Below are 25,334 nucleotides of genomic sequence, written 5' to 3'. Positions count from 1 at the left end.
GCCCTTCCCGACTGCGGATGAAACTCTCGGTGGTCGACCGTTTCACACTAGCCACGCAATGTCCGATCATTGCAACTTCAAAAAGAGGGTTCCAAAAATTAAACAAAAATCATCGTAAAGAAACGAGCAACTCAAGTTAGCAATTGCCACGTCCTTGTGACATTTTGTCACAGTTTCTTGTTGTTTTTTTAAGGTTTTGAAACTGTTTTTTTGCTGTTTTTCAAGGTTTCAAAGCTGATTTTCCCTGTTTTTTAAGGATTTAAACAATCGTTTCTTGCTGTTCTTTTAGGGTTTCTTGTATATTTTGGTTGTTTTAAAGTCTCTCTGTACGTCTCTCTCTCTCCCTCTCTCCCTCGCAATGGAGACCAAGAGCAACTCACCCATGTTCAAGTCTCCCTCGACGATAACGAAGGCAACATTCATGGTCACAAACAAGAGAATAACACAGGTGGAAAAAAAAGATGAAAGAGTGGAAAATGGAGATGGAAGGATGGTGGAAAGAAAAGGCCAACCTCATCCAAATGGTCTTCAACAAGGGCAAGCAATGGAAAAAGGAGAAAGAAGACTTTCAAGTAGAAGTCCAAGCGCTCCGGGAAGAAGTCTCAGCCCTCAAGCGAGAGCCTACGGAAACTAGAGCAAGGAGTGGACTTGAAGAAGGAGAAATCCATCCCTCGATGATAGAGGAACTCAAAGTCATCAAAGAACAAGTGCGGAAGATCAAAGAAGAAGAGAAGTAACATGAGGTGAAGACGTCATCGTGGCTAGATGTAATCACGAAAACACAGAAGAAGGTAGATGAGGCCGAGAAATGGATAGGAGTCCCCAAGAAAGCGAAAGGGAAAGAACCAACAACCATCCCCACTTCCACAATCATCAACATGACCCTAGAGGAAGAGCAAAGAAGGAAGGCTAGAGTTTTACATGTACGAGTGAACGGTTTAAGAGACCGTGATGATGTGGAGGGAGAAGTCAAAGAACTTCTAATTATGATGGATAGTGAGGCCACACACAAAGGCATGGAGAGCATAGTAACAGGGGACGGAGGGGATGCAGCCTAGAGACGGGGGACGCCCGATTCCGGACGGGGACGGGTGGGGATGAACGGAAAACTGCCTGCCAGGTGGAAACAGAACCAAAACGTCCCGGGGACGGCAGGGGACTTTTTTTAAAATTTGAAAATTTGATCGTTTCCTACGGCCAGTTCCTTTCCAACAGCCATATTTTTGAACTTTCAAGCACCCCAATGCTATAAAATCCACCCTTTGGGTCCTCATTTCTCGATGTTTTATTAGCACATTTGCGTCTATATAACTCATGTTCTTTGGTCTAAGTAGTGTAAATTTGTGGTCAAAGTGATGCTCTATGTGTGGCAGGTGAGTAGGTCAAAAAAATGCGAAAAAAATCTTCTTTTTTTTTGCCGTTCCGACCCCATCCCCGTTCCCTAACTTTTGTCGTCCCGTCCCCATCCCCGTTCCCGACCCCGACCCCGACCCGTCGTTACATGTTACTATGATGGAGAGTGGGGAAGAAGAGAGAAGGAAATGGGGAGACTTCCAAGGAAAGCGCATTAATCATTTGCTTCCCCTCCATGGAAGCAAAGAAGGATTTCTTGAAGAAGCGTCCTACACTAAAGAAGACAGGGATATTCCTTGGGGACGACCTCACACTCTCACAGCTTGCTCATATGCAAGAAGTTATGCATGAGATAAGGACGGCGTGAGAGAAAGGGAAATTGGCCTTCTATAGAGACGGACGAGTGGTTATTATGGAGAGGTGCTCCGCATGACGGCGCGAGACCTATGGGACCACACTCAAAGTTGCTACTTGGAATTGTAATGGATCTCTACACCTTGATGTGGGTGCTTTTGAGGATAGTTTCACTAGGAGAGACATCATCTTCTAATATGAGACACATCAGGCCCCTGGGCAGTCTATGCCACATGTCAATGGAGGCGTTGGTTAGATTTCGGGGTGCTTGCCATCGTGGCAACCGCACCCCAGCCGCTCTCCAATCACCCGTTACGGGCTACTGCCAGTTGACCAAAATGATGGTCAACACGGAGCTCACACGGCATTGAACCCAGCTCTTGGGCGCCCCTATGCTGGTGCTCTACCACTTCACCTACACGCACGCACATGTCTTCGATGGGTGAGCAGCAAATGATAAGCTTGAACAATGTGCTGCCTCCACAAAAACCAGCGTGACCGGCTTTGCCGGTCACCTACACCTACACGAGGGCAAGCACCCCGATGCTTAATTATTGCCATCAGCGGATACAAATGGGAGACAGCTTGCAACCAGGAAACTTGATCAGAGCAAAGAGGACGAGGCTCAGGGAGAGTGGCAGTCTTATTCAAGGAGAAGTTGCAACCACTGATACATATAGCCCGCGAGGATGAGCAGGCTAGACTGAGGGTAGAGACATGCAGATACCTCTACATTTCTATTTGCTACTTTCCTCCGAGTACGTCAGTATATGCACCACCTACAGGAAAGTCCCCCTTTTCTATTTTGAATGATGACATAAGGGAGTTCTCTAGGGATGGTGACATTATCATCCTGGGGGACTTCAATGCTAGGACTACCCATCATCAAATAGTATTTTATGATACTTCAGAGATGTTGAGAGAGCTGGATGTTGCAGAGATGGGCCTATCTAGAATATCACAAGATGTGGAGCATATTGAGTATGGACGGCACTTGATAGACATGGGGACTGCACATGGATTGGCCATTTTGAATGGCCTACATAGATTTCCTCCTATGGGAGGTTTTACATGCTTTCCACACAAACATGGAGCCAGCACAGTGGATTATATCATGGCACAGCCGAGCTCTATCTCAAGTATCTAGGACCTCACAGTTGGACCTAGACCTGTTGGTGTGGCAGTAAGTCATGCCCTTGTGTCGATGACCATCTCCAGTTTAGTGTAGCACACATACCACAAATAGCAGCCCCTACTCGCTACACCTTTACACGGGAGACGGACTCTGTCTACATAGATGGGATCTACAGATGCATGTGCATTGAGGAGTCAGGGCGACCTCTCGAAGAGCTTACTACTATACTGATACAAACATTGCATGATGCAGCAGCAGAGGCATACCAACACACCCAGCCTGAGAAAAACGACGTTCTGGGAGCATGCCCCAAAACGGCTGGTATAATGAGAGGAGTGCGCGAGACGAGAGCCAGGCTTCAGAGGGAGGTTCTTTTGGGGGACATCACTCATAGACAGTCACAGATTGCCTTATGACACCTAGTGTGGCGGAAGAAGCGGGCACTTTTTGCTCGATTAGAGCAGGATCTATATCAACTATTATTGAGCCACGACTCTAGTGAGGCATGGCGACTCTTTCATGAGCACTCCTCCCCTTCTGCCATTACTTCTACAAAGGCATGGGGCAGTATGCGTCATCTCTGTACACAGTTCTTGGACAGCCGCCTCTTCCTGACCCCCCCGAGCTATGCCCACATGCATGTGCTTTTTTCACCGCTGAGATGGTGAAGAAGGCCATTGATAGGATGAGGACTGGGAGAGCATATGATCATGATGGCTTAGTGGCTGAGCATTTTATACATGCCAAGGATCTGCTCGCAGAGCTTCTAGCAGTGATGTTCAACCGTGCCATGTGTGAGGGTTTGCCTGATACTTGGAGTTTATCTATTATTGTACCTATCTTCAAATCAGGAGACCCTATGGAGCTTGGGAATTATCGCACTATCATGATTGAAAACACAATGGCACGGTTGTACGCATCCATTCTTGAGCAGCAGCTCAGTAGAAGGTAGAGAGGGAGAGTATACGCGCAACCGGGCAGGCAGGGTTCAAGAGAGATTTTTCTACTCTTGTCCACATTCTGACACTCAGAGCCATTATTGAGGAGGGCAGATCACATGGGAGATGGATCTATTGTAGCTTTGTGGACTTCCGCAAAGCATTTGACATAGTGCCTAGAGCTAGATTGATGCGTAGACTACAGGAAATGGGAGTACCCAAAGAGCTGATTTGGAAGATTATGGCATTATATAGATCAGTAGTGGGGCATGTACGCACTCTAGAGGGTTATCTACATTAGTTCACTCCACTATCGAGGTGAAGCAGGGCTGCCCGCTCTCTCCTACTCTATTTGATATGTATGTGGATGAGGTTTTTGACTATATTGAGAGAGAGGGTTATAGAGGTGCACACTTGGCTGGGACATGGATTCCACTATTGTTATATGCTGATGATATTGTGTTGATCTCTGACTCTCCGGAGGGGATGCAACGTCACTTGGATGCTTTGCATAGCTTTGCTCACGACAGTGGTCTGTCTGTCAACCTTGGTAAAACCAAGGTTATGGTATTTAACACATAGTTACAGGGGACCGGGGGGACGGGCCCTAGGGCCAGGGGACGGCCGTAACCGGGCCGGGGACGGAAGGGGACGCCTTGGGACGGTCGGATCTCTGGCCGGACGGGCGGGTCGCAGGGGGACAGACGGGGACAGCCGGGAACGGCAGCTTTCAGGCGGGGTTAAAGTAGCCGTTTATGACCGTTTTAAACGGCTGTTTGCAACCCAACTGCCACATTTTGGGGGGCCTTGGCCCTTGGGAGGCTATAAAAGCCCCCTTGGGCCTCTTAATACTTATTCCAATTTCCCTCAAGCTCAAGCTCTCCTCTCTACTCAATGCTCAAGCCTCATAGCCTCATTGCTCAAGGCTCAAGCATGACCATTGACTACTCTACACTCTACCCTTGAAAGTTGAGTTTCCACTCTCAAGTCTCTCCCTCTTCTACCCACTTTGAAGCTCTCCTCTCCCTCTTCTACCCACTTTGAAGCTCTCCTCTACTCTCTCTCCACACAAGCTCTCCTCTAACTCCTCCAACTTCTAAGCTCTACTCTCTCGAGTCTCTCCACCATCATGTCATCTCAAGCCAACTCCACTTCTCAAGCCGGTTCTTCCCGAAGGAGGCCCGCCGTGCAAACGTGGTCGTGGTGGGATGAAGTCGACTTTAGCACGCGTGGCAAAGGTGGCGGTGCAAGACCATGGACATGCAAGCTATGCCCATACAAGAGAACGGGTGGTTCAAACAAAGTACGAGCCCATCTTCTTCATGAACCCGGTCACGAGGCGAAGGTTTGCCCTCATGTAGCTCCCGAGAAGAGGTTGGATCTTCTTGAGAAGCTCACGGTGTATGAGGTTGCAGAAGCGGCCAAGAGGGGCCGTTTTGTTGCCGTTGATCCCTCCGCCACGGCGACACCACGAGAGCAAAGGGAAGCCAACCTTGACGACATCTCTCGAAGCTTCAAGAGCCATGCATCTACACCGTCCTCTTCCGTTCCGCATCGCCAAAGCACTCTCAACGAAAATTGGAATCCTAAATTGAAGGAAGAGGTGGATAGGTCGGTTGCCCGATTCTTCTTCCACGACCACATTGCCTTCCATGCTTCGCGGTGAGTTTCCCTTGGCATATGCACATTGCAATCTTCCATTTTGTATTCCTAATGGGTTATAACTTCTCGACTCTCGACTCTCCATACTAACACAACATGCTCTATTTTGTGTGGATAGGTCTCCATACTTTCGAACCATGGTTACGAAAATAGGGGAATATGGCTCCTCTTATGTGCCACCTTCGTCGGAGAGGCTTTGCACCACCCTCCTTGACAAAGAGAAGCTTGCCGTGGAGCAAGCGGCCCAAGCAACAAAGGATTTGCGGGAGACCGATGGCGTCTCTCTCCTTGTAGATGGATGGAGCGACACCCGCAAGCGGTCCATCCACGGGGTGGTGGCCTACTCTTGGGGGGAGATGTACTTTGTGGAGTCACATGATGCATCCGATAGTGGCAAGGCCGCCGAGATGCTTGCTGCGGAGTGGACAAGCACCATAGAGATCACCGGCCCGGAGAATGTCCTTTGTATGGTTGCAGATGGAGAGGCGTCAAATAGGGCAGCCGGAGCTATCATTGAGGGCATGTATCCCAACATCCATGTCACATTTTGCATGGCGCATTGCCTCAATAACCTCCTCAAGGACATAGGGAACTTGTCATGGATTTCACCCACCATTGGTGACGCCTCTCGAATTGTCTCCTTCGTGCTCAACCATCAAAAAGTGCGCCATGAATTCTCAAAGAGGAGCCAGTTGTCCTTGCTCAAATATTCACAGACAAGATTTGCATTCAATTGGCTTATGCTAGGCCGCTTGTCTACATGTGGCGGAGCCTTAAGGGGCCTCTTTCTCATGATGAGTTCCAGGCCATGCCGGAGTCTACATTAGCAGTAGGATTGAAATGCCGAGAATGGGCAGACGAGGCCGCTTGGTGGGAGGAGGTGAAGACTCTTGACGCCATGGTCAAGCCTATTCTACACCTACTTCGAGTGGTTGATGGCTTGCAGCCATGCATTGGCAAAGTCTACGAAGCCATGGATCGGATAATAGAGGCACTTGAGAAGCTTGTGCCTGACCCTGTTCAATATGCGGAGATTCATGGCTTGTGTGAGTCGAGGTGGAATGGATACTACTCTCCACTTCATGCAGCAGCTTATGTGCTTGACCCTGAGTTTCAAGGAAGGCGTCAAGAGACCGACAAGGAGGTGAGCAAAGGATGGCGGCTTGCATTGGAGCGCCTTGAGCCTAGCAGTGACATTAGGCGCAAGATTAGAGACGAGCTACTCAACTACAGGCAAAAGAAGGGCTCCTATGGATGTGTAGATGCATAGCTTGATCGCAACAAGATTGGCTCGGTTTTGTGGTGGGAGGACTATGGAGGAGATGGCCCACATTTGCAGCGCTTGGCTATTCGTGTCCTTTGCCAAGCATGTACCACTAGTTGCTTGGAGCAACTATGGAGTGTGTACAGCCACATTGCCTCTAAGAAGAGGAATCGCCTTGGGGTTCAGAGGGCCAATGATTTGGTGTTTGTGAGCGCTAACTTGGGCATGCTTGCCAAGAGCGTCACACACAAGGCAGATCCTTTCACTGAGTGGGAGATGGCACAAGAGAATCCATCTATGGCCGATACTCTTTTGGAGGAGCTAGAGGAGGACTTCGAGCCTCAATGCGAGCCTCCCGAGCCCTCATACGTCGCTGACGACCTCGACTACGACGACGATATGGAGATTCAGCAGGCGAGCACTTCTTGAGTTTGATGATCATTGATCACTCGACTCTCGAGTCTAGACTCTTGAGTCTACGACTCTACCTACTACATAGCCTTTTGTACTTTTTGTTATCCTTGAGGCCTCAAGCTTGTCCTAAGTCCTTTAGGATTTTTGACTCTTGAGCCCTTGTGGCATGCACTTCTCATTTTGTATCCATCAATCATCGATGTTTTATTAGCACATTTCCGCCTATATGACTCGTGTTCTTTGGTCTCTTTAGTGTAAATTTATGGTCAAAGTGATGCTCTATGTGTGTGGCATGTGTGTAGGTCAAAAAATGCCAAAAAAAACTCTCTTTTTCTTTTTCCGTTCCGACCCCCGTCCCCGTTTCCGGACTTTTGCCGTCCCGTCCCCGTTCCCGACCCCGACCCGCCGTCCCATGTAACTATGGTTTAACACCACCCCACAGTGGGCCAGGACATCAGCACCCACATTCACATACGGCCATGAGACACTGGAGTATACAGATGCTTACACCTACCTTGGGTTGGTCTTTAGTGGACCAGCATTTTCATTGAGGAGAGCAACAGACACTAGACTGACTAGAGCACATGCAACATTGGGTGGATTATTGGAGAGGATGTGTTCACAGATTCAGTTTCAGGAGCCTTCGACAAAGCTCTGGCTTTTTGACACTCTAGTGGCTTCCACATTGCTCTATGGAGTTCAGATATGGGGGCCTTCATTGGACCATCACGGGAGGTCAGGTCGCACTGATGGATGGAGAGACATGGAGAAGCCTCTAGTATCTATGATCTCGCGGCTTATTAGAGCCGAGGCTTCAGTACCACATGACATTATTCGAGCAGAGCTAGCTGCCCTCCCACTAGTGGTTGAGGCGCTTACCATATCAGTCTCCTTTTTACACCGCATGTGGGATCTCCCCAGAGGCAAATATGCCCGCCTAGCACTTGAGTCCTCTCGACAGTTAGCTTTGTAGGGAGACACAACATGCTGGTATAGGGAGATGACATCATGGTTTCAGGTAGATGGGTTCAGCATGGACAAATTGCCCCCCTTCCAGTACTCATTGGATGCACCATCTCTGACTCTTACACAGTCCGAGGTCACCAGCCTCATCCGCCAAGACCTGACTTGGCTAGATACTAGGAGGACTTGGATACAGCGCGGACAAGAGTTCGGCACGAAGATGGCTTTCTATAGAGAGCATCTTCTCTAGCTTACTGAGGATGGTTTTGTGACGAGGCCCAAATACATGGACACCCACTTATCTCATGGGATACAATGTGCTATTGGCCAGATACGCACATCTTTACACCACCTTCGGATCGAGATTGGTAGATACAGCAGAGTACCAGCAGAGGCTGGGACATGTCCCCTATGTCACATGGACCCTGAGAAAGAGTTGCACTACACATGCCACTGCCCAGTTTACTATGAGATACGAGGCCACTTCCACTGCCAGTTCAGGGAGGGCTTTGCACCACTCTCTAGAATCATGGGGTATGAGGACCAGAGATGTCTAGGTCTGTTTTTGCTCGGCTGCACAGACACAGGGAGAGCCTGATGAGAGGCGAGGCTAGCCAGTCTCAGAGACGGATCACAGACTTCTTTAGAGTGGACACTTGGCAGCTAGAGGAGCGGCTACCACAGCAGAGCTCACAATGCACATTCTCCTCACACGAGACACATTGATCGATCGAGCGACCGAGCTAGGGAGATCTAGACGCCCTCGACTACGGGGGACTACACAGCATCAACGAAGGCGACATCAAAGGATTCCAATCACTTTGGCCCGACATGCACGACACCCGGTCAAACTATTGACCATGGAGATTGATCCGCCAACGACCGATGATGGATCGTCTATGATTTAGCTCTTTTGAGGATTGTACACCCTGCTCATCTCTAATCAGCCTTTGTATCAGATCTCACCCATTATAGTCCTACATGCACACCCACATTGTGTTGTATTATCCCCCAGTCACTACTTTCACCCCCCTACTCATATCCTACACAGTTCCAGTTGGCTGCTTAGTTCACATCTAGCAGTTAAGATTTTAGTTATTCACTTTACTTCATTTTATTTTTGTACCGAGACATTGTATTAGATCCACCAAGATTGTATCAGTTTGGTCTCAAAGGTCATTTTGGCCTTTTGAAGACGTTTAATAATACATTTCATTTCATTTCATCTCTCTCTCTCTCTCTCTCTCTCTCTCTCTCTCTCTCTCTCTCTCTCTCTATGTGTGTGTGTGTTTGTGTGAGTGTAACGACAACACACATGCCAATGGAAAAGAACACGTTTAGCTTATATCCCGAGAGAGAGAGAGAGAGAGAGAGAGAGAGAGTTGTAGACGAAGCTCATTGCAACGTGCAAATGATATGTAGCTCCTTAATAGATTACAAAAATAATTCATGAATGGTTAGTATAGTTAAAAGTTGTGGGCATAAGCACAAAGCCTTTATCCCGACCGACCGTTTGAACCTTCAATATAACGTATGACTAATACAAATTAAAGCCCACGCACATCTAAGATGAAGTTCATATTCTAACGTTTCAACTATGATCCTCAACCTTTCGGATGTGATTAACTTGAAACTTGGACTTACCAGCTAGTGTTTTGGAGATTTGCTCCCTGAAACCCAGCAAAGGTTACCGTGCTGCCATCCAATTTTGAGCCCTCCAAATTGATAAGCCTACAATCACAAGCTGCGAGAACAATATGACGTACCTCGTTCAAAAAGCTTCAGTTAAAAATATTTGTTTACTAACAGAACTGTTAAAACATATCCAGAAGTTAGTGAAATTCTTAATCTTATATGTGGATTGCTCATACATTCCATTCAGCAGACTTGGCACATACATGCACAGTACTTGGGACCAAGCATGCAGATAATTCCTCATCAGCTTCATAAAGACGTTTGCTTTCGCAGCCATAGTAGCACAATCGAGACGTTAATGATGCTGCAATCTAGCTAAAGTGCGAGATGGGTACCTGCAAAAACCGAGCCTGTCAGATCCTTTCCAGACAAGTTGGCACCCCGCATGTCCGCATGGTCATAGCTCTGTGTTTATAGCATAATGGGTGCTGATGAGAACAACCGTTATACGCACTTCTATGAAGGCTTCTGTGGCATGCTTTGATCAAGCTCTAATGATCAGGAGGCGTAGAGCTTACAAGAAAGTCTGCGCGTGAAGGGGCTGTGAGGAGGAGAGCGGAGAACGCGAGAGCTGCAGAAGCGCCCACAATGCGTTTCGCGAGAGATTGATTTGAGCAGCTGCATGGCGGAGACGAAGACGAGATGGTGCTCCGAGCTGCGACAAGTGGCAGGCGAGAGCACGCGCGGTGGTTATGAGCCTCCTTGTTTGCTCTCGGTATGCACAGAAGTAACGTCCCACTCAACGCGATCGCCATGATGAATTTGAGCCGAAGATAGGCTAGAAAGAGTGGAACTTGGAAGAGCAACCAATGTGGACGCGCACGTGAAGGTAGGATGGTCTTTCTGAAGTATAGTAGTAGGGCTAGAAATATACATTTTTCATAACCAAAGAAAATAAGGGCAAACTTGAAATTCTTCCCGTCTGCAGGTCAAAATTTGAAGCTTTTTCCGGTAATTACACTGAAACTTGTGAAAATTTCCCGATTTTCTTCCAGGTCAGCTCAACAACCGGCATTTTAGGATTTCAACCGATTAAAATAGTACACTCAACCCCGGTTTTTTTCTAACACTGCTCTATACTGGTTAGCATAGCACACTTGCAATCTTGAGCATATTGAGCCGGAACTACAATAGGACATCAGTCCATGTGTAGAAAGTGAAGGCAAGAATAGCACCTATTATCACTTGACTAGAGTGAAGCTTAAGCTATACTAGGTGGCCAACAACTTCCTAGCCACAAAAAGGTGTCGCCACATCTGCACACAACCCCTGTTGGATTAGGGTTTCAGGGATGCACACACAACTTAGAGAAGATGAAGAAGCTCAAGGCACACAACAGAGAGTATATTGCTTAGTGTGCAAAATAAAAAGATAAGTTAGCCCCCAGATGATGGGTGTATATACAATGCACGGGAAAAAAACGAGGTAATAAATGCCTCGACAGTTCTAAGTGTGTTCACACACATCACTACCACATATATGGCAACAACCCCCCCCCCCCCCCCCCCCCCCCCTGAGAGTGATACGGTGAATGAGAGTTGGCACATAGTGTTGAGGGTTTCCAAGAAAATCGAGCAAAGCCAATTTTCGAGCAAAAATGAGCAACAACAAAGAGAGCTGCACACACACACACACACACACACACAGAACTACATCACCCCGCACAACCAAAAATCAGCAAGCAACTTACAAAATTGGCACGCTTGTCACACCATTATCGTATCCAATTTAACATACTTAATCTCCCTACCCGGAGAAGGGGACGGTTAAGGAGCAAGCTCAATGAAACGAGCTTTGGAGCGAGCTTTTTTTTTTTCATCCCACCACCACTACCTCCCATTGCCGCCCCTTAGCAACCATCACCACCCACCACCCTAACCCAACACCGGTGGTTAGTGGTGCTAACTTACTACCACCATGTGTGTTACCATCTACATGTGGTAGTGATTTTCCCTCTTTAGGAGGTTTTTTCCCTCGAGCATTGTATATACACCCATCACTCTAGGGCTATCTATCTTTCCATTGCACACTAAGTAATACACTCTCTATTGTGTGCCTTGAGCTTCCTTCGTCTTCTCCAAGCTGTGTGTGTTTTCTGCAACCCTAATTCCAACAATTGGTATCAAAGCAGGTTGCATCCTCCCGGGCTTAGTAGCCAGCTGCTCCAGTACACGCCTGCTCACTTTCTCCGATTTCAGTGAGCTTTGGCGAGCGTTCACAGGTCGACAAATACTTTGGAAGCACTCGTAGAGCTTGGTCTACTCAGATTTTCGATTTGGGCTCATTTCGGCCTCCGTTTCCACTACAGGCAGGTCTGCACAGGCAATTTCGTCATTTTGTGCAGAATTTCTGTCAGTGCCGTTTTCTGCATAACAGGTGCCTTATAGTCTTCTACGGTTTGTGCTATATAGCACGTGTTGTTCTCGCTCCGTTTCTCCTATTTTCGGGCAGTTTTCACATCAGGTGCAGCATTTACCATGGCTGACAACAACAACACAGATGTGTTCAAGATGTTTGCTGCTGAGGACATGTTGGATGGGGACATTTACCCTATGTGGGCTTATATGATGCAACACGTTCTTGTGTCAAAGGGCGTTTGGAATATTGTGCAGGGCATTGATGTACGTCCTGGTTCTGAGGATGTAGGCGATGTTGAGGATGTTGTAGGTCTTGCTGCAAGGATTGCTGTTGTTAGAGTTGTTTTGCCTACAGCAGAACAAGTTCATTGGGATGTTAAGGATGCGTAGGCTCATGCATTGATTGCGTTGTCTGTGAAGCGCACCATTGTTCCTCACATCCGTTCAGCAAAATCTGCAAAACAGGCTTGGGATATTTTGGCTGGTCTTTATGCAAGTCGAAATGAGGCTAAAATTGCTTTGCTACGTAAAGAGCTGGAGTCGAAGATTATGCATGAGGAAGATGATATGGACACTTTCCTTGCTAGTGTCAAGGATATCAATGAGCAACTTATTTATGTAGGTGAAGTCATTTCAGACAGTTCCCTTGTGCAAACTGTTCTTGATGCCTTACTAGATTCTTACCAGACTTTTGCTAGTACTTGGAGACTTATGACGCAAGGAAATCCTGAAGTTGTCAAGTTTGATGCATTATGCACATTGATGTTGCAAGAGTCACTTTCTAGAAAAAACAGGACTAGGCAGCGTGCAGTTGAACAGGCTTTTATTGCTTCTCAAAGAAAGGGTGGTAACAACAATGCAGCCACTTCTTATGGTTCTGCTGCAAGTGGCAAAACTTCTGTTCCTAATGCTTCTGCTGGCAGCAATTCGTATGGAAATTTTGGTGATAAGGGCAAAAAGAAGATGCGTTGCCATTATTGTAAAGCTAATGATCACTTGATCAAGTCGTGTCCTAAGTTGAAGGCCAAAGAGGCTAAGAAGAAAGAGGGTGGTTCCACTGCAAATGCTGGTTCCACTACAAATGCAGCCATTGTTGAGTCTTCTGTGAAAGGAGACTGTAATGCTGATGTTGATGCAGAATGGGCTTTTATTGCAGAGTGCACTTACAATCCTGCTGTCCATGATGTATGCTTGTCAGTTGCTGCAGATTCACATGTGTGGTATTTCAACAGTGGTGCTACAAAGCACATTACCTCACATCGTGAGTTGTTTACCTCTCTCGAGTCTGTCCCTCATGGGAATTCAGTCACTTGTGCCAACAATGCCTCTTATCCAGTTCAGGGAGTTGGAAAGATTGTGCTTACTGCTGCTAATGGCAGTTCTTTCACACTTGTTGATGCACTTTATGTACCTGGGATCAAGAAGAATCTCTTATCTGTATCCGCACTTGCTAGACTTAGACTTGTAGTCAAATTTGTGGATGATAGATGTACAGTTCATGATCTCAGTTTTGGTGATGAAATTGTTGCATCTGGCCTTTTGTGCCATGGGCTGTATAAGCTCACTTTGTATGACAAGTGTGGACAAAATTTTGTAAATGTTGTTGCAGATTCAAGGGCTATTTTAGATGCAAAACTTTGGCATGCACGTTTTGGTCATCTGAATTTTGCCAGTTTGCTGCATTTGCAGAAATCTGATATGGTTGCTTCTTTGCCGCCTCTTGAAGCACCTGTCAAACATGTTTGTGAAGGCTGTATTTTGGGTAAGATGCAGCGTTCTAAGTTTCCAAAGGATGGTTTAGTTCGGGCCACATGCAAGTTGCAGCTTGTGCATAGTGATGTTTGTGGGCCCATGCAAACTCCGTCCTTGGGCAATTACCTGTACTTCGTGACTTTCATTGATGATTACTCCAGGCATGCATGGGTATTTCCGCTTAAAGCAAAGTCCAAAGTTTTTATGTGATTCAAACAATTTCTGGCTATGGTTGAAAATGTCTCGAAATGTACTATGGGCACCCTCCGTTCCAATCGAGGGGGGGAGTATATGTCTCACAAATTTAATGCATTTCTGGCTAGTCGTGGGATAAAACACCAATGTACAGTGCCTTATACACCTCAGCAAAATGGTTTTGCTGAGAGGAAAAACATGTCACTGACGGAAATGGCACGATGTATGGTCAAAAGTCAAGCTTTGCCGCATTCTTTTTGGCTTGAGGCCATCATGTGTGCCACTTATGTACTTAACAGGTGTCCTACGAAAGCTTTGCAGTCTATTACTCCATATGAAGCATGGCATGATAGAAAGCCTTCTATTGAGCACATGCGTGTTTTTGGCTGTTTGGCATATGCTTTGGTGCCACAAGTGTAGCACAGAAAACTCGATGATAAGGCTGTCAAATGTATTTTTGTTGGTTATAGTGCTGAAAGCAAAGGTTACAGGTTGTATCATCCACAAAAAAAACGTATTCTGGTTTCTCGGGATGTAGTGTTTGTGGAAGATTCTGTTCAGCCCTTGCTGTCATGTACTAGAGACAGTAATGTAAGCTCACAGGACATTTATGACACTTTGTTGCCTCTTTTCAGTGGTGGAAATACGAATGTAAGTTCCATTGAGGCAAATGTACAGCCTATGGGGGTTTCTGAAAATGTTCTAGATCAGCCTATTACTGATGCAGATGTACATGATGTACTTGATGAGGAAAGGGCTGAAAATGAGCAGGCTAGAGGTATGCCAAAATGGCTGGTGCACACTTTGCGTGACAGTAAATTGGATGCACCTTTGTCTAGTCGTACTCGTTCAAGCTCTCGCCATGCATCTTATGCATCAGATTGTTATGCTTTGGTTGTGTCTAGCTTACATGATGTTGAGGAGCCTCTGTCTTTTGATGAAGCACAGAATTAAGAAAATTGGATGGCTACCATGCAATCAGAATATGATGCACTTATAGAAAATGACACATGGACTTTATGTGATTTGCCTCCTGGAAAAAAGGCCATTGGTACGAAGTGGGTTTACAAGTTGAAACGCAAGCCGAATGGTGAAATCAATCACCATAAGGCTTGACTTGTTGCAAAGGGTTATGCACAGCAAAAAGGCATTGATTATGAAGAGACTTTTGCTCCCACTTGTCGTATGACTACTGTGCGTTTTCTATGTGCATTGGCAGCTCATTTTGGTTGGGATGTACATCAATCAGACATTGTTACTGCTTTCTTAAATGGTGACATATTTGAGGAAGTTTATGTAATGCAGCCTTGCGGTTTTGTCATAAAAGGACATGAGGACAAAGTGTGCAGATGTAAAAAGGATTTGTATGGGTTGAAGCAATCTCCTCGTGCTTGGTATGAGAAAGCTGGCACTCATTTGGTCAAACAAGGTTTTCGTAACAGTCCAACAGAAAGCACATTGTAAGTAAAGCGTGAGGGTGATGTACTTCTCATTGTGGTTCTTTATGTTGATGATTTGCTGATCACTGGACCAAATGAGAGACATATTGATGAATTTAAGACTGATTTGAATGCTACTTTCAACATGAAAGATTTGGGGCTGTTGCATCATTACTTGGGTATAAAGTTTAAGTAGTGTGATGGTGGTATTACCTTGTGTCAGAAAAGTTACATAGAGACTTTGCTATGTAAGTTTGGACTTGAGGATTGCAAACCTATTGCCACTCCCATGGAAACAGGTTTGAAGTTGAGTCTACATGATGCTGTCGATCTTGCTGATGTCACTCTTTATCAAACTGTTGTTGGCTGCCTCATTTATGTATGCAACACGAGGCCGGATATTCAGTTTGCAGTCTCACAGGTCAGCAGATTTATAAATAGCCCAGGGTCTAAGCATTGGCAGGCTATCAAGAGGATTTTTCGCTACCTTAGTGGCACTTTACATCTTGGCTTGTTTTATCCCAAGGGGGGATCATTGCCGCCATACTTACATGCTTTTTCGGACTCAGATTGGGCTAGTTGTTTTGACACGAGAGTGTCCACAAGTGGTTTTTGTTTCTTGCTTGGGAGTTCATGTATATCATGGTTGAGCAAGAAGCAACCTACTGTGGCCACTTCGAGTTGTGAGGCTGAGTACAGGGCAATCTTCACAGCTACGGTTGAGTGTGTATGGCTCAGACGCCTTATGGCTGATTTGGGTGTTGGACAGGACACTGCCAACACTATCTACACTGACAGTCAGAGCGCATTGGCAGTTGCGAGGAACCCAGTTTTTCATGCTCGCACAAAGCACATTGAGGTGCATTACCACTATGTCAGGGAGAGGCTCTCAGCAAGAGAGATCAACTTGGCTTATGTGCCAACACAGGACAACCTTGCAGATCTTTTCACAAAGGCATTGTCTCGTGAGAAGCTTGAAGCTTTCCGCAAAGCTTTGGGCTTACTCCCCTTTGTGGACTGATCATGTCCTCAGGGCATGGCACTTCCCTTTACTCATGTGCCAGCTCTCGTTCACCGCATAACTCCAGGGGGGTTTTGTTACCATATACATGTGGTAGTGACGTGTGTGAACACATTAGGACCGCCGGGGCATTTTTTCCCTCTTTAGGAGGTTTTTTCCCCCGAGCACTGCATATACGCCCATCACTCTAGGGCTATCTATCTTTCCATTGCACACTAAGTAATACACTCTCTAGTGTGTGCCTTGAGCTTCCTTCGTCTTCTCCAAACTGTGTGTGTTTCTCTGCAACCCTAATTCCAACAATGTGCCACCCCTACTCCTACCACCACCGCCCATTGCCACCCCTCCCTCCAGTGGAGTAGCCAAGGACCTCCTCTCTCTCTCTCTCTCTCTCTCTCTCTCTCTCTCTCTCTCTCTCCTCTCTCTCTCTCTCTCTCTCTCTCTCTCTCCTTCCACCCCTCTCTCGTGTTGTCTTCCCTCTATGCATGTGTCTCTCTCTCGCCCGCCACCCCTCTCTCTCTCGTTGTCTCCTCTCTCTCTCTCTCTCTCTCTCTCTCTCTCTCTCTCTCTCTCCTCTCTCTCTCTCTCTCTCTCACCCACCTCTTTCCTCTCTCTGGCCCCCACCTCTTGCTCTACGTCCGCCCCTCCCTCTTCCCTAGCTCCGATCCTCCCCCCCCCCCCCCCCCCCCCCCCCTCTCTCTCTCTCTCTCTCTCTCTCTCTCTCTCTATATATATATATATATATATATATATATATATATATATATATATATATATATATATATATATATATATATATATATATATATATATACACACACACACACACACACACACACACACACACACACACACACACACACACACGTCCTCCTATCTTGCTCCCCCCCCCCCCCCCCCCTCCCTCTCTCTCTATCTCTATCTCTATCTCTATGCCCCCCTCCATTTGCCACCCCTCTCCCCACCCCCTATTCCCTTTCTCTCTCTTTACTCCCACCACATCACCCCTCGAGTCCCTCCAACCCTAGAGAGAAATGAAACGAAATGGAATGAATTGTTATATTAGCTAAAATGGAATGAAATGCTATATTAAGAATTTTCATATGGTAAAAATGACATATGAGACCAAACTGATACAATCTTGGTGGATATAATACAATGCATTGGTACAAAGAAAAATGAGAGAGAAAGAGAGGGGAGGAGAGAGAGAGAGAGAGAAAGAGAGGGAAGGGAGGGGCCAGCGGGGGAGGGAGAGGTAGATAGATAGATTTTATATCGTCCTCGGACGTCAAATATGACGTATGGGACCAAAATTACATGTGATGTAGTATTTGTGTCGCTAATGAGTGATTCTTGATAGTCCAAAATTGTGGTGATGAGAGTTGCCATGGAGAGCCCACACTATGGCTGGGAGAGGAAAGTGTGTAGGTCTAGGTCATGGCTGAAAATGTGAAGGAAGTAAGTTTGCATGTGACCAAAAGCTGAGCACTCTAGAAGTGTGTGGTATTCAGACTCTCGAACTTGAAGTGAAAGAGGGGGAGGGGGGAAGATTGTGAGAGGGGGAGAGTGGAGTGTAGTTTTTTTTTAAAAAAAGGGAAAGAAAGGGAGTGCAAGGGGTGCTTAGGCCCAAAAAAAAAAAAACCATCCAAAGCAATAATAGCGGGATGGCCTTTTTTGTTTTTTTGGGGCCTAAGCACCCCTTGCACTCCCTTTCTTTCCCTTTTTTTAAAAAAAAACTACACTCCACTCTCCCCCTCTCACAATCCCCCCCCCTCTCGTGTGCCCAACCCTGCCCTTCCCTTGCGGACCCCTCTCCCCCCTGCTCTCTCTCTCTCTCTCTCTCTCTCTCTCTCTCTCTCTCTCATTTTATTTTGTACCTAGACATTGTATTAGTTCCACCAAGAATGTATCACTTTGGTCGCATAGGTCATTCTGGCCTTTTGAAGACAGTTAACATAGCATTTCATTTCATTTCTCATTGGGATTGGAGGGACTCAATCGACAGTGTGACAAGAGGCAAAGAAGAAAAAAGGAAGATGCAGTGGGAGAGAGATCAATAAGGGAGAGAGAGAGAGAGAGAGAGAAGGGGGCAAAAAAATTGTGAGGGAGAGAGGTGGTGTATTGTTTTTTTTTTAAAAGAAAGACGGGCTCACCCCCTGTACAACCCCCCCCCCCCCCCCCGGCGCTCCCTCTCTTTCTCTCTCCCAGTCTCCTACTCTCTCTCCACCTACCACCCCTCTTCTCTTTATCTCTCTCTCCCTCCCAATGCCCTCCCTCCCTCTTCCCCTCCCGCTATCACTCTCTCTTTCTCTCCCCCTCTCTCCCTCTTTCACAAAGAAGGGAGGCACTAGAGATACTGCTAGTGCTTTGTTTTTTTTAAATAGCTCTCTCCACCCTCTCTCTCTACCCTTGCCACCCTTCCCTCTCGTCCTTGTGTGTGTGTGTGTGTGTGTGTGTGTGAGAGAGAGAGAGAGAGAGAGAGGGGGGGGGGGGGGGGGGGGGGGGGGGGGGGGGGGGGGGGGGGGGGAGGGGGTGGAAGGAGGAGACAACAAGAGAGAGGGGTGGCGGGCGAGAGAGAGACACACGCACAGAGGGAAGATAGCACGAGAGAGGGGTGGGGGAGAGAGAGAGAGAGAGAGAGAGAGAGAGAGAGAGAGAGAGAGAGAGAGAGGATAGGGAGAGGGGTTATAGAGTGACTAAGAAGAGAGAGAGGAAGAAGGGAGTAGGAGATAGGAAGACTTTAGGGAAGGGATGGTGGTTTCTAAAGGAGGAGCTGGAGGAAGGGAATGTGGTTAGAGGAGTAGATGGAGAGAGGAGGTGGAGGAGAGGAAGGATTTTGGAGGAGGAGGCTGAGGAGGAGGAGGAAGCACATGGGCGGCAAGATGAGGAAGGGGAGGTAGGGAGGGCGGCACTCAAAAAAAAAAAAGCTCACTCCGTTGAGCTCGCTCGAAGACCTAACTCCCCGGAGAATAAAGAGGAATCTCATTGTTTTGGGTTACTCATTAGCAAACCTTTACTTTAAGACTTGTCACAAGGCCAAGAAACCACTTCATGTCACAAAATACATAACCTTCACATTCAGTCTCCAAAGTTATGCGGCACTATCCTCTAGTTGTACGGGCGATCTATCACGTCGTGATGTAGCATTTGGAGTCGAGATTCTCTCGGAGACATTAAAGAGATTATTGGATATCATCCCATCAAGCTAGTTTGAGCACTAGCTAACGTGAGTTTACTCCACACAACACCCATATCTTTGTTATTGATGCAAAATGATGAACTTTTGTTTACCATGTTGAGATGCACTTGAATGATAGTACCTTTTTTGGAAAAGGCACTGGCATAAGAACTTGAACTCTTTTTACCACAATTGTATAAGAATCCATCAACATCCAATCTCCAACTCCATCCTATATCTCGATTTGCCCATACAAAACCCAATTTGAAGCTGATCACATGGTTCATAAATAGTTGCAAAATAGCTATATCTTAGTGTTCAAACATGCATTGCACCTTGCAAAGCTGTGAAATTCTAAACTCAAGGAAGCAATCATGGGTGGGCTTAGAGTTACATCTATTGTAATGCATACCATGAGCAAGCTCATCCTATCTATCTGAATGTGGCATGTGAAGCGCTTTAAGTTTGTAATCTGTGAGTAACATTGAAGGAGAATATGTTGTAGAAGAAGCAGTCAACACCCAAACCAACTCCATCTTATATCTCCCAGCACACACATTTCGCATTCAAAATATGTGAATGGGGATTTGCACATGCAAAACCCAATTCAATGCTCATCACATGGTTCATAAATAGTTGCAAAAAACTCTATCAAACAATGTTCAAACACGAATTGCACCTTACAAAGCCATGCAATTCTAAACTTGAGGAGGCAATAGTGTAATGCATACCATGAGCAAGCTTATCCCATAGTGAATGTGGCATATGAAATTCTTTAAGTTTCTAGTTGTGAGTAATGCTCAGAGGTTCAATCAATCTACACAATACTTTGTGAAGGCATCTATGCAAAGTTGAGAGGATCTTGTGTGAGTGTTGGGAGAAGGGGAAACTGGCTGCTTAAAACAATTCAACACTTGCTCACAAACATCACCATCAACCTATCAACCTCTTTCTCCAATTTCCAAGCACACACACCTAGACTATGACACACACACACACACGCACACTCTAAGAGCATAGAATTGACAGACAAGTTGTAAAGGGTGTAAGAACATGGAAGAAAAGATGTAGACTTAATTAAGGAGTACACAACAAACACATAATAGCCTAAGAGAGGGGATGGGAAATTGAGAGCATCTACACAAGAAAGGCCTTAAAGATAGCAGCCCCAAACTCCACGATACCTTTTGTGGAGTTTGATATTTGATATTTGATTTATTATTGGTGCCAAAAATTGGAGGCCCCTCTTTTACACTTTAGTCCCACTTTAGTTATGAGTGGTACACACTACTTATTGCATGACCCTCTTAGGGTGAATTCTCACTGTCCTATTTACAAAGCAGTCGTATCTAAAATATTGTGCTAGGATAAAATGACTAAGAGAATTATTATTTGCCGGTGCCTCCTCGTCAACTCCTAGAGTTCTAATTTACAAACCATCATACACTCACTGTTCGTAAAATTCAAATAAACAACACATAATTAACCATTAAGCTAGCTATCCCAATTGCAGTTAACCACATGCAGTAGGAGAGTGCCCAGTCTCGTAACATCCCTCCCACCAAGGATAGCAATTGTTCTCAGTTGCTCACTAAAGAATCAATTGGACCGTGAGTGATGGAAAGTATGGAGAAGGTCTGGGAAGTTGCAACAAAAAAAAAATCAGGCATCCATTTGGCATCCTCTCGAGGGTGGCCTTTGAAGGTCAAAAGATAGCAGTTATTAATCATTCCAGTGCATGTGGTGGTAGTCTCGTGATCAACTATTTGTGCAGGGATGAGTTGTTCTTCTTGGTCCACAAGTGAAGGTGGATCCTCATAAATATGATGTGTAGGTAGGGATCCTCTGAAAGGTCTTAAAAGACTAATGTGGGAAGCATTGTGAATGTGCCAATGAGAAGGTAGGTCTAAATGAAATGAAGCATCATTGATCACAACAAAAATTTTGAAAGGACTGTAAAACGAGGAGCAAGTTTAACAAAAACATTAGTATCAACATTTGATCCTTCATTTTTCAATGTGAAGCATAGCATACTAACAAGCACCACAAGGCACACCAATTCAAAGAAGGTGATTATGTTTAGTGTAAAGTTCTTGTGAGTGTTTAATGTTGACAGAATGCACACTTACATCAATATCATGAAAATTAGCAGTAAAATCATCAGCGGTAGGCACAATATTGGAAAGACCTGATAGAGGAGTAGGAAGAGAATGACCATAAAGTATTTCAAATAGAGATTTACATGTGGCAGTGTGAGTGGTGTTGTTATATGCAAATTGTAGAATATGCAAGTAATCATCCCATTTCTTGGGTTGAGAAGAAACATAAGCTTTTAACAAGTCAATGATAGTGCAATTAGTGACTTTGGTTTGACCATTAGACTCAAGATGGAATACAGAAGTAAAATCAAGTGTGGTTCCAAGATTTTCAAAAACAGTAGTCCAAAAAGCACTACAAAATTTGGAATCTCAATCAAATATGATAACTTTAGGTAAACCATATTGTGGAAAGACAGCTTTAAGAAATAGAAGTGCAACTTGATGTGCTGTGAGTGTTTTCTTACAAGGAATGAAGTATGCTTGTTTAGAAAAATGGTCAATGACAATCCAAATCATATCATGCTTGTGAACAATGAGTGAAAATCTAGTGACAAAATCCATTGAAATATGTTCCCAAGGTTTTTCAGGAATAAGGAGAGGGTGTAAAAGTCTCAATTTCTTACATGTTGCTGCTTCGACCTTTTGACAAATCAAACAAGTTGAAACATATTGTTTAACATCAATTTTCATCGTAGGCCAATGGAAATCATGACATAAGTTTTGAAAAGTAGCAGTAAATCCTCTATGTCTAGCATAGGGTGGTTTGTGCAACTCTTCAGTGTTGATCAATGTACAAAAAGGTTTACTTGCACACAGTTTTGTTTGAAATAAAGAAAGTTTTCTTGTATAGTGTATTCCAAAAATGTGTGCACATAGTTGTTAATCATATGCAACCATGTGGTTTTGAAATCATCAGCTTGTGCATAAGTGACAGGCATTGAATCAAATGAAGTACCCATAATGGTTGATAGACTATTAAGAGAGGGTCTTCGGCTCAAAGCATCAGCTACAACATTCTCTTTACCAGGTTGGTATTGAATGTTGGGTTGAAAATTTTGAATGAAGACAACCCACTTAATATGTTTATCATCTATTAAGGGTTGAGAGAGTAAATACTTGATACTTTGTTGATCAATTTTGATGATTACATCAACACCCATTAAATAGTGTTTCCAAATTTTCAAAGCATGTACCACAACAGTCAACTCTTTGTCATATGTACTAAATTTTGCTTCAAACGGTTTAAACTTACGACTTTAAAATGTAAGTTGATGGTTATCTTGCATAAGGCTGCACCGATACCTTTTCCACTAGCATTAGTGACTACGACAAAGAATGGTCTATCAAAATCAGGTAATTGCAGTATTGGTGCATTTATCAAAGCATTCTTGAGTGCATTAAAGGAACTTTCTTGCAAATCAGACCATACATAATGAGAATTTTTCTTTAACAGGAGAGTGAGGTAATGAGATTTGTAAGCAAAGTTATCTACAAACTTCCTGTAATAACTGCGTAGACCAATAAAAGAACAAAGTTCATGCAAATTTTTGGATCTAAACCATGATTGAATGGCTTCAACTTTCTTAGGGTCTACATGTATTCCCTTGCATGATACAATGTGTCCCAAATATTCAATTTCAGATTGGAAAAGTGAACTCTTTTTAGGATTCAGATACAAGTGGTTGTGTGCAAGCAGTTCAAATACACGTGTTAAGTGCTCTTTATGTTCTTGTTCTGATTCACTGAATACAAGAATGTCATCAAAGAATACAATCACAAAATCTTGATGGTCAATAAAAATTATGTTCATCATGCGTGTGAATGTGGGCCATGCATTCGTTAGACCAAATGGCATGACAAGAATTTCATAATGTCCCGTTTGTGTTCTGAAAGCAGTTTTGTAGACATCTTGATCAAACATTTTGACTTGATGATACCCTAATTTGAGGTCAATTTTGCTAAAGATGTTTGCCCCATTTAGTTTGTCTAATAGATCATCCACTCTAGGAATAGGAAACCTATTCTTGATGGTGATCTTTTTTAAAGCCATGTAGTCAATACACATACGAAAAGTCCCATTTTTCTTCTTAACAAGAAGTAATGGAGCTCCGTATAGTGAACTACTAGGTCTGTTAAGTCCTCGATCAAGCAAGTCAGCGGTTTGAGTTTGTATCTCCCTGTGTGTAGTTGGATTTACATGATAAGGTGTTTTACAAGGAGGTTCACTACCCGATATAATACCTATTTTGTGGTCTTCTGGGCGTGAAGGTGGTATTCCATGTGGTAGATCATGCATGAAACAATTCTAAAATTGTGAGAGAAAATCATCATGTGAGGTTTCGGTTTCAACGGAAATTTGATTTACCAACACCGGATATGTTTTTTCCTTGTTTTTGAATGGCTCTTTTGGCTTGAGTGTGAGAGAGAAGTGGAAATTTTTGATGAGCTAGTGTTGCTTGGATGGAAAAAAAAATTATTATTATGAGTGAGAGACATGGTACGTGTTTTATAATTAATTAACGGATCAAATTCATGACAAAATGGCATTCCCAAGATCATATCAAGACCATGCAATGGTGCTACTAAAAATGTACGTGCTTGTGTAAATTCACCAATGAAAACTTCAATGGTGACTTGGGTTTTGCAATTAAAATGTTGATTATTAAAAACAACTTTGACTTCATGAGGTGAAGAAATTTGAGAGAGCGAGAGAGTTGTTGTGCCAATCATGCAGAAATAAAATCATGGCTACTGCCATCATCTAAAAGAATGGTGACACTTTCACCCTTGACTGTGCCTTGCACTTTAAAGAAAGTGTGAGGAGATATAGGAGTACCTTAAGATGGGTTATCATCGTGATCATACTCAGGATTATATCCCTCACCATAATTAGCTTCCACTTCATTGTCATTGGGATTAGCATCTTGATGAGGTTAACAGTAGCACCGTTGGGGCGATTGTTGTTGAAGGGTTTTTGGCTTGGATTTTTGGTGACTCCATTGAATTGGCCATTGGGTTGGCCATTGCTCTTAGCAGGACCTTTTGGGCACTTATATGCATAGTGACCCTATTGAAAACATTTGAAACACTTCACCTTTTTATTACCATTAGAGTTTTGAGCAGGATGTTGGTTGAAAGAATTTTGGTTGCCCTGTTTGCTTCATGTTGTTGTTATTGTTTCCATAAGGTTGAGAAGTTGAAGCAAAATTATCAAATCTGCGTCTCTTGAAAAAGGTACGGCTTTGATGTTTGTTTCTGTCAAAGGCCTAAAGATAATAGCCCCAAACTTCACGACACCTTTTGTGGAGTTTGGTATTTGATATTTGATTGAATATTGGTGCCAAAAATTGGAGGCCCCTCTTTTACACTTTAGTCCCACTTTAGTTATGAGTGGTACACACTACTTATTGCATGACCCTCTTAGGGTGAGTTCTCACTGTCCTATTTACAAAGCAGCCAAAGTGGCTTATTGATAAAAGATCTAAAATATTGTGCTAGGATAAAATGACTGAGAG

General features: G+C 44.7%; 1 protein-coding gene across 1 annotated transcript in view; it reads right to left on the bottom strand.

Moving 5' to 3' along the window:
• Positions 1–10,579, bottom strand: part of LOC147465627 (uncharacterized) — a 54,207-nt gene extending 43,628 nt beyond the window's left edge. Inside the window, exons 1-3 of the mRNA XM_086511968.1 lie at positions 10,297–10,579; positions 10,114–10,183; positions 9,728–9,827 (exon numbers count right to left, since the gene is read on the bottom strand). Coding sequence (XP_086368094.1) covers positions 9,728–9,827; positions 10,114–10,183; positions 10,297–10,533 — 407 coding nt within the window. The 5' untranslated portion in view covers positions 10,534–10,579. The remainder of the gene's footprint in view (positions 1–9,727; positions 9,828–10,113; positions 10,184–10,296) is intronic.
• Positions 10,580–25,334: the final 14,755 nt, after the last annotated feature.

This window comes from Adiantum capillus-veneris, chromosome 1, assembly GCF_014529385.1.
Source record: "Adiantum capillus-veneris isolate H3 chromosome 1, ASM1452938v2, whole genome shotgun sequence".
Taxonomy (NCBI): domain Eukaryota; kingdom Viridiplantae; phylum Streptophyta; class Polypodiopsida; order Polypodiales; family Pteridaceae; genus Adiantum; species Adiantum capillus-veneris.
Note: the sequence above shows the minus strand (reverse complement) of the source record. Positions and strands in the feature narration are given on the sequence as shown.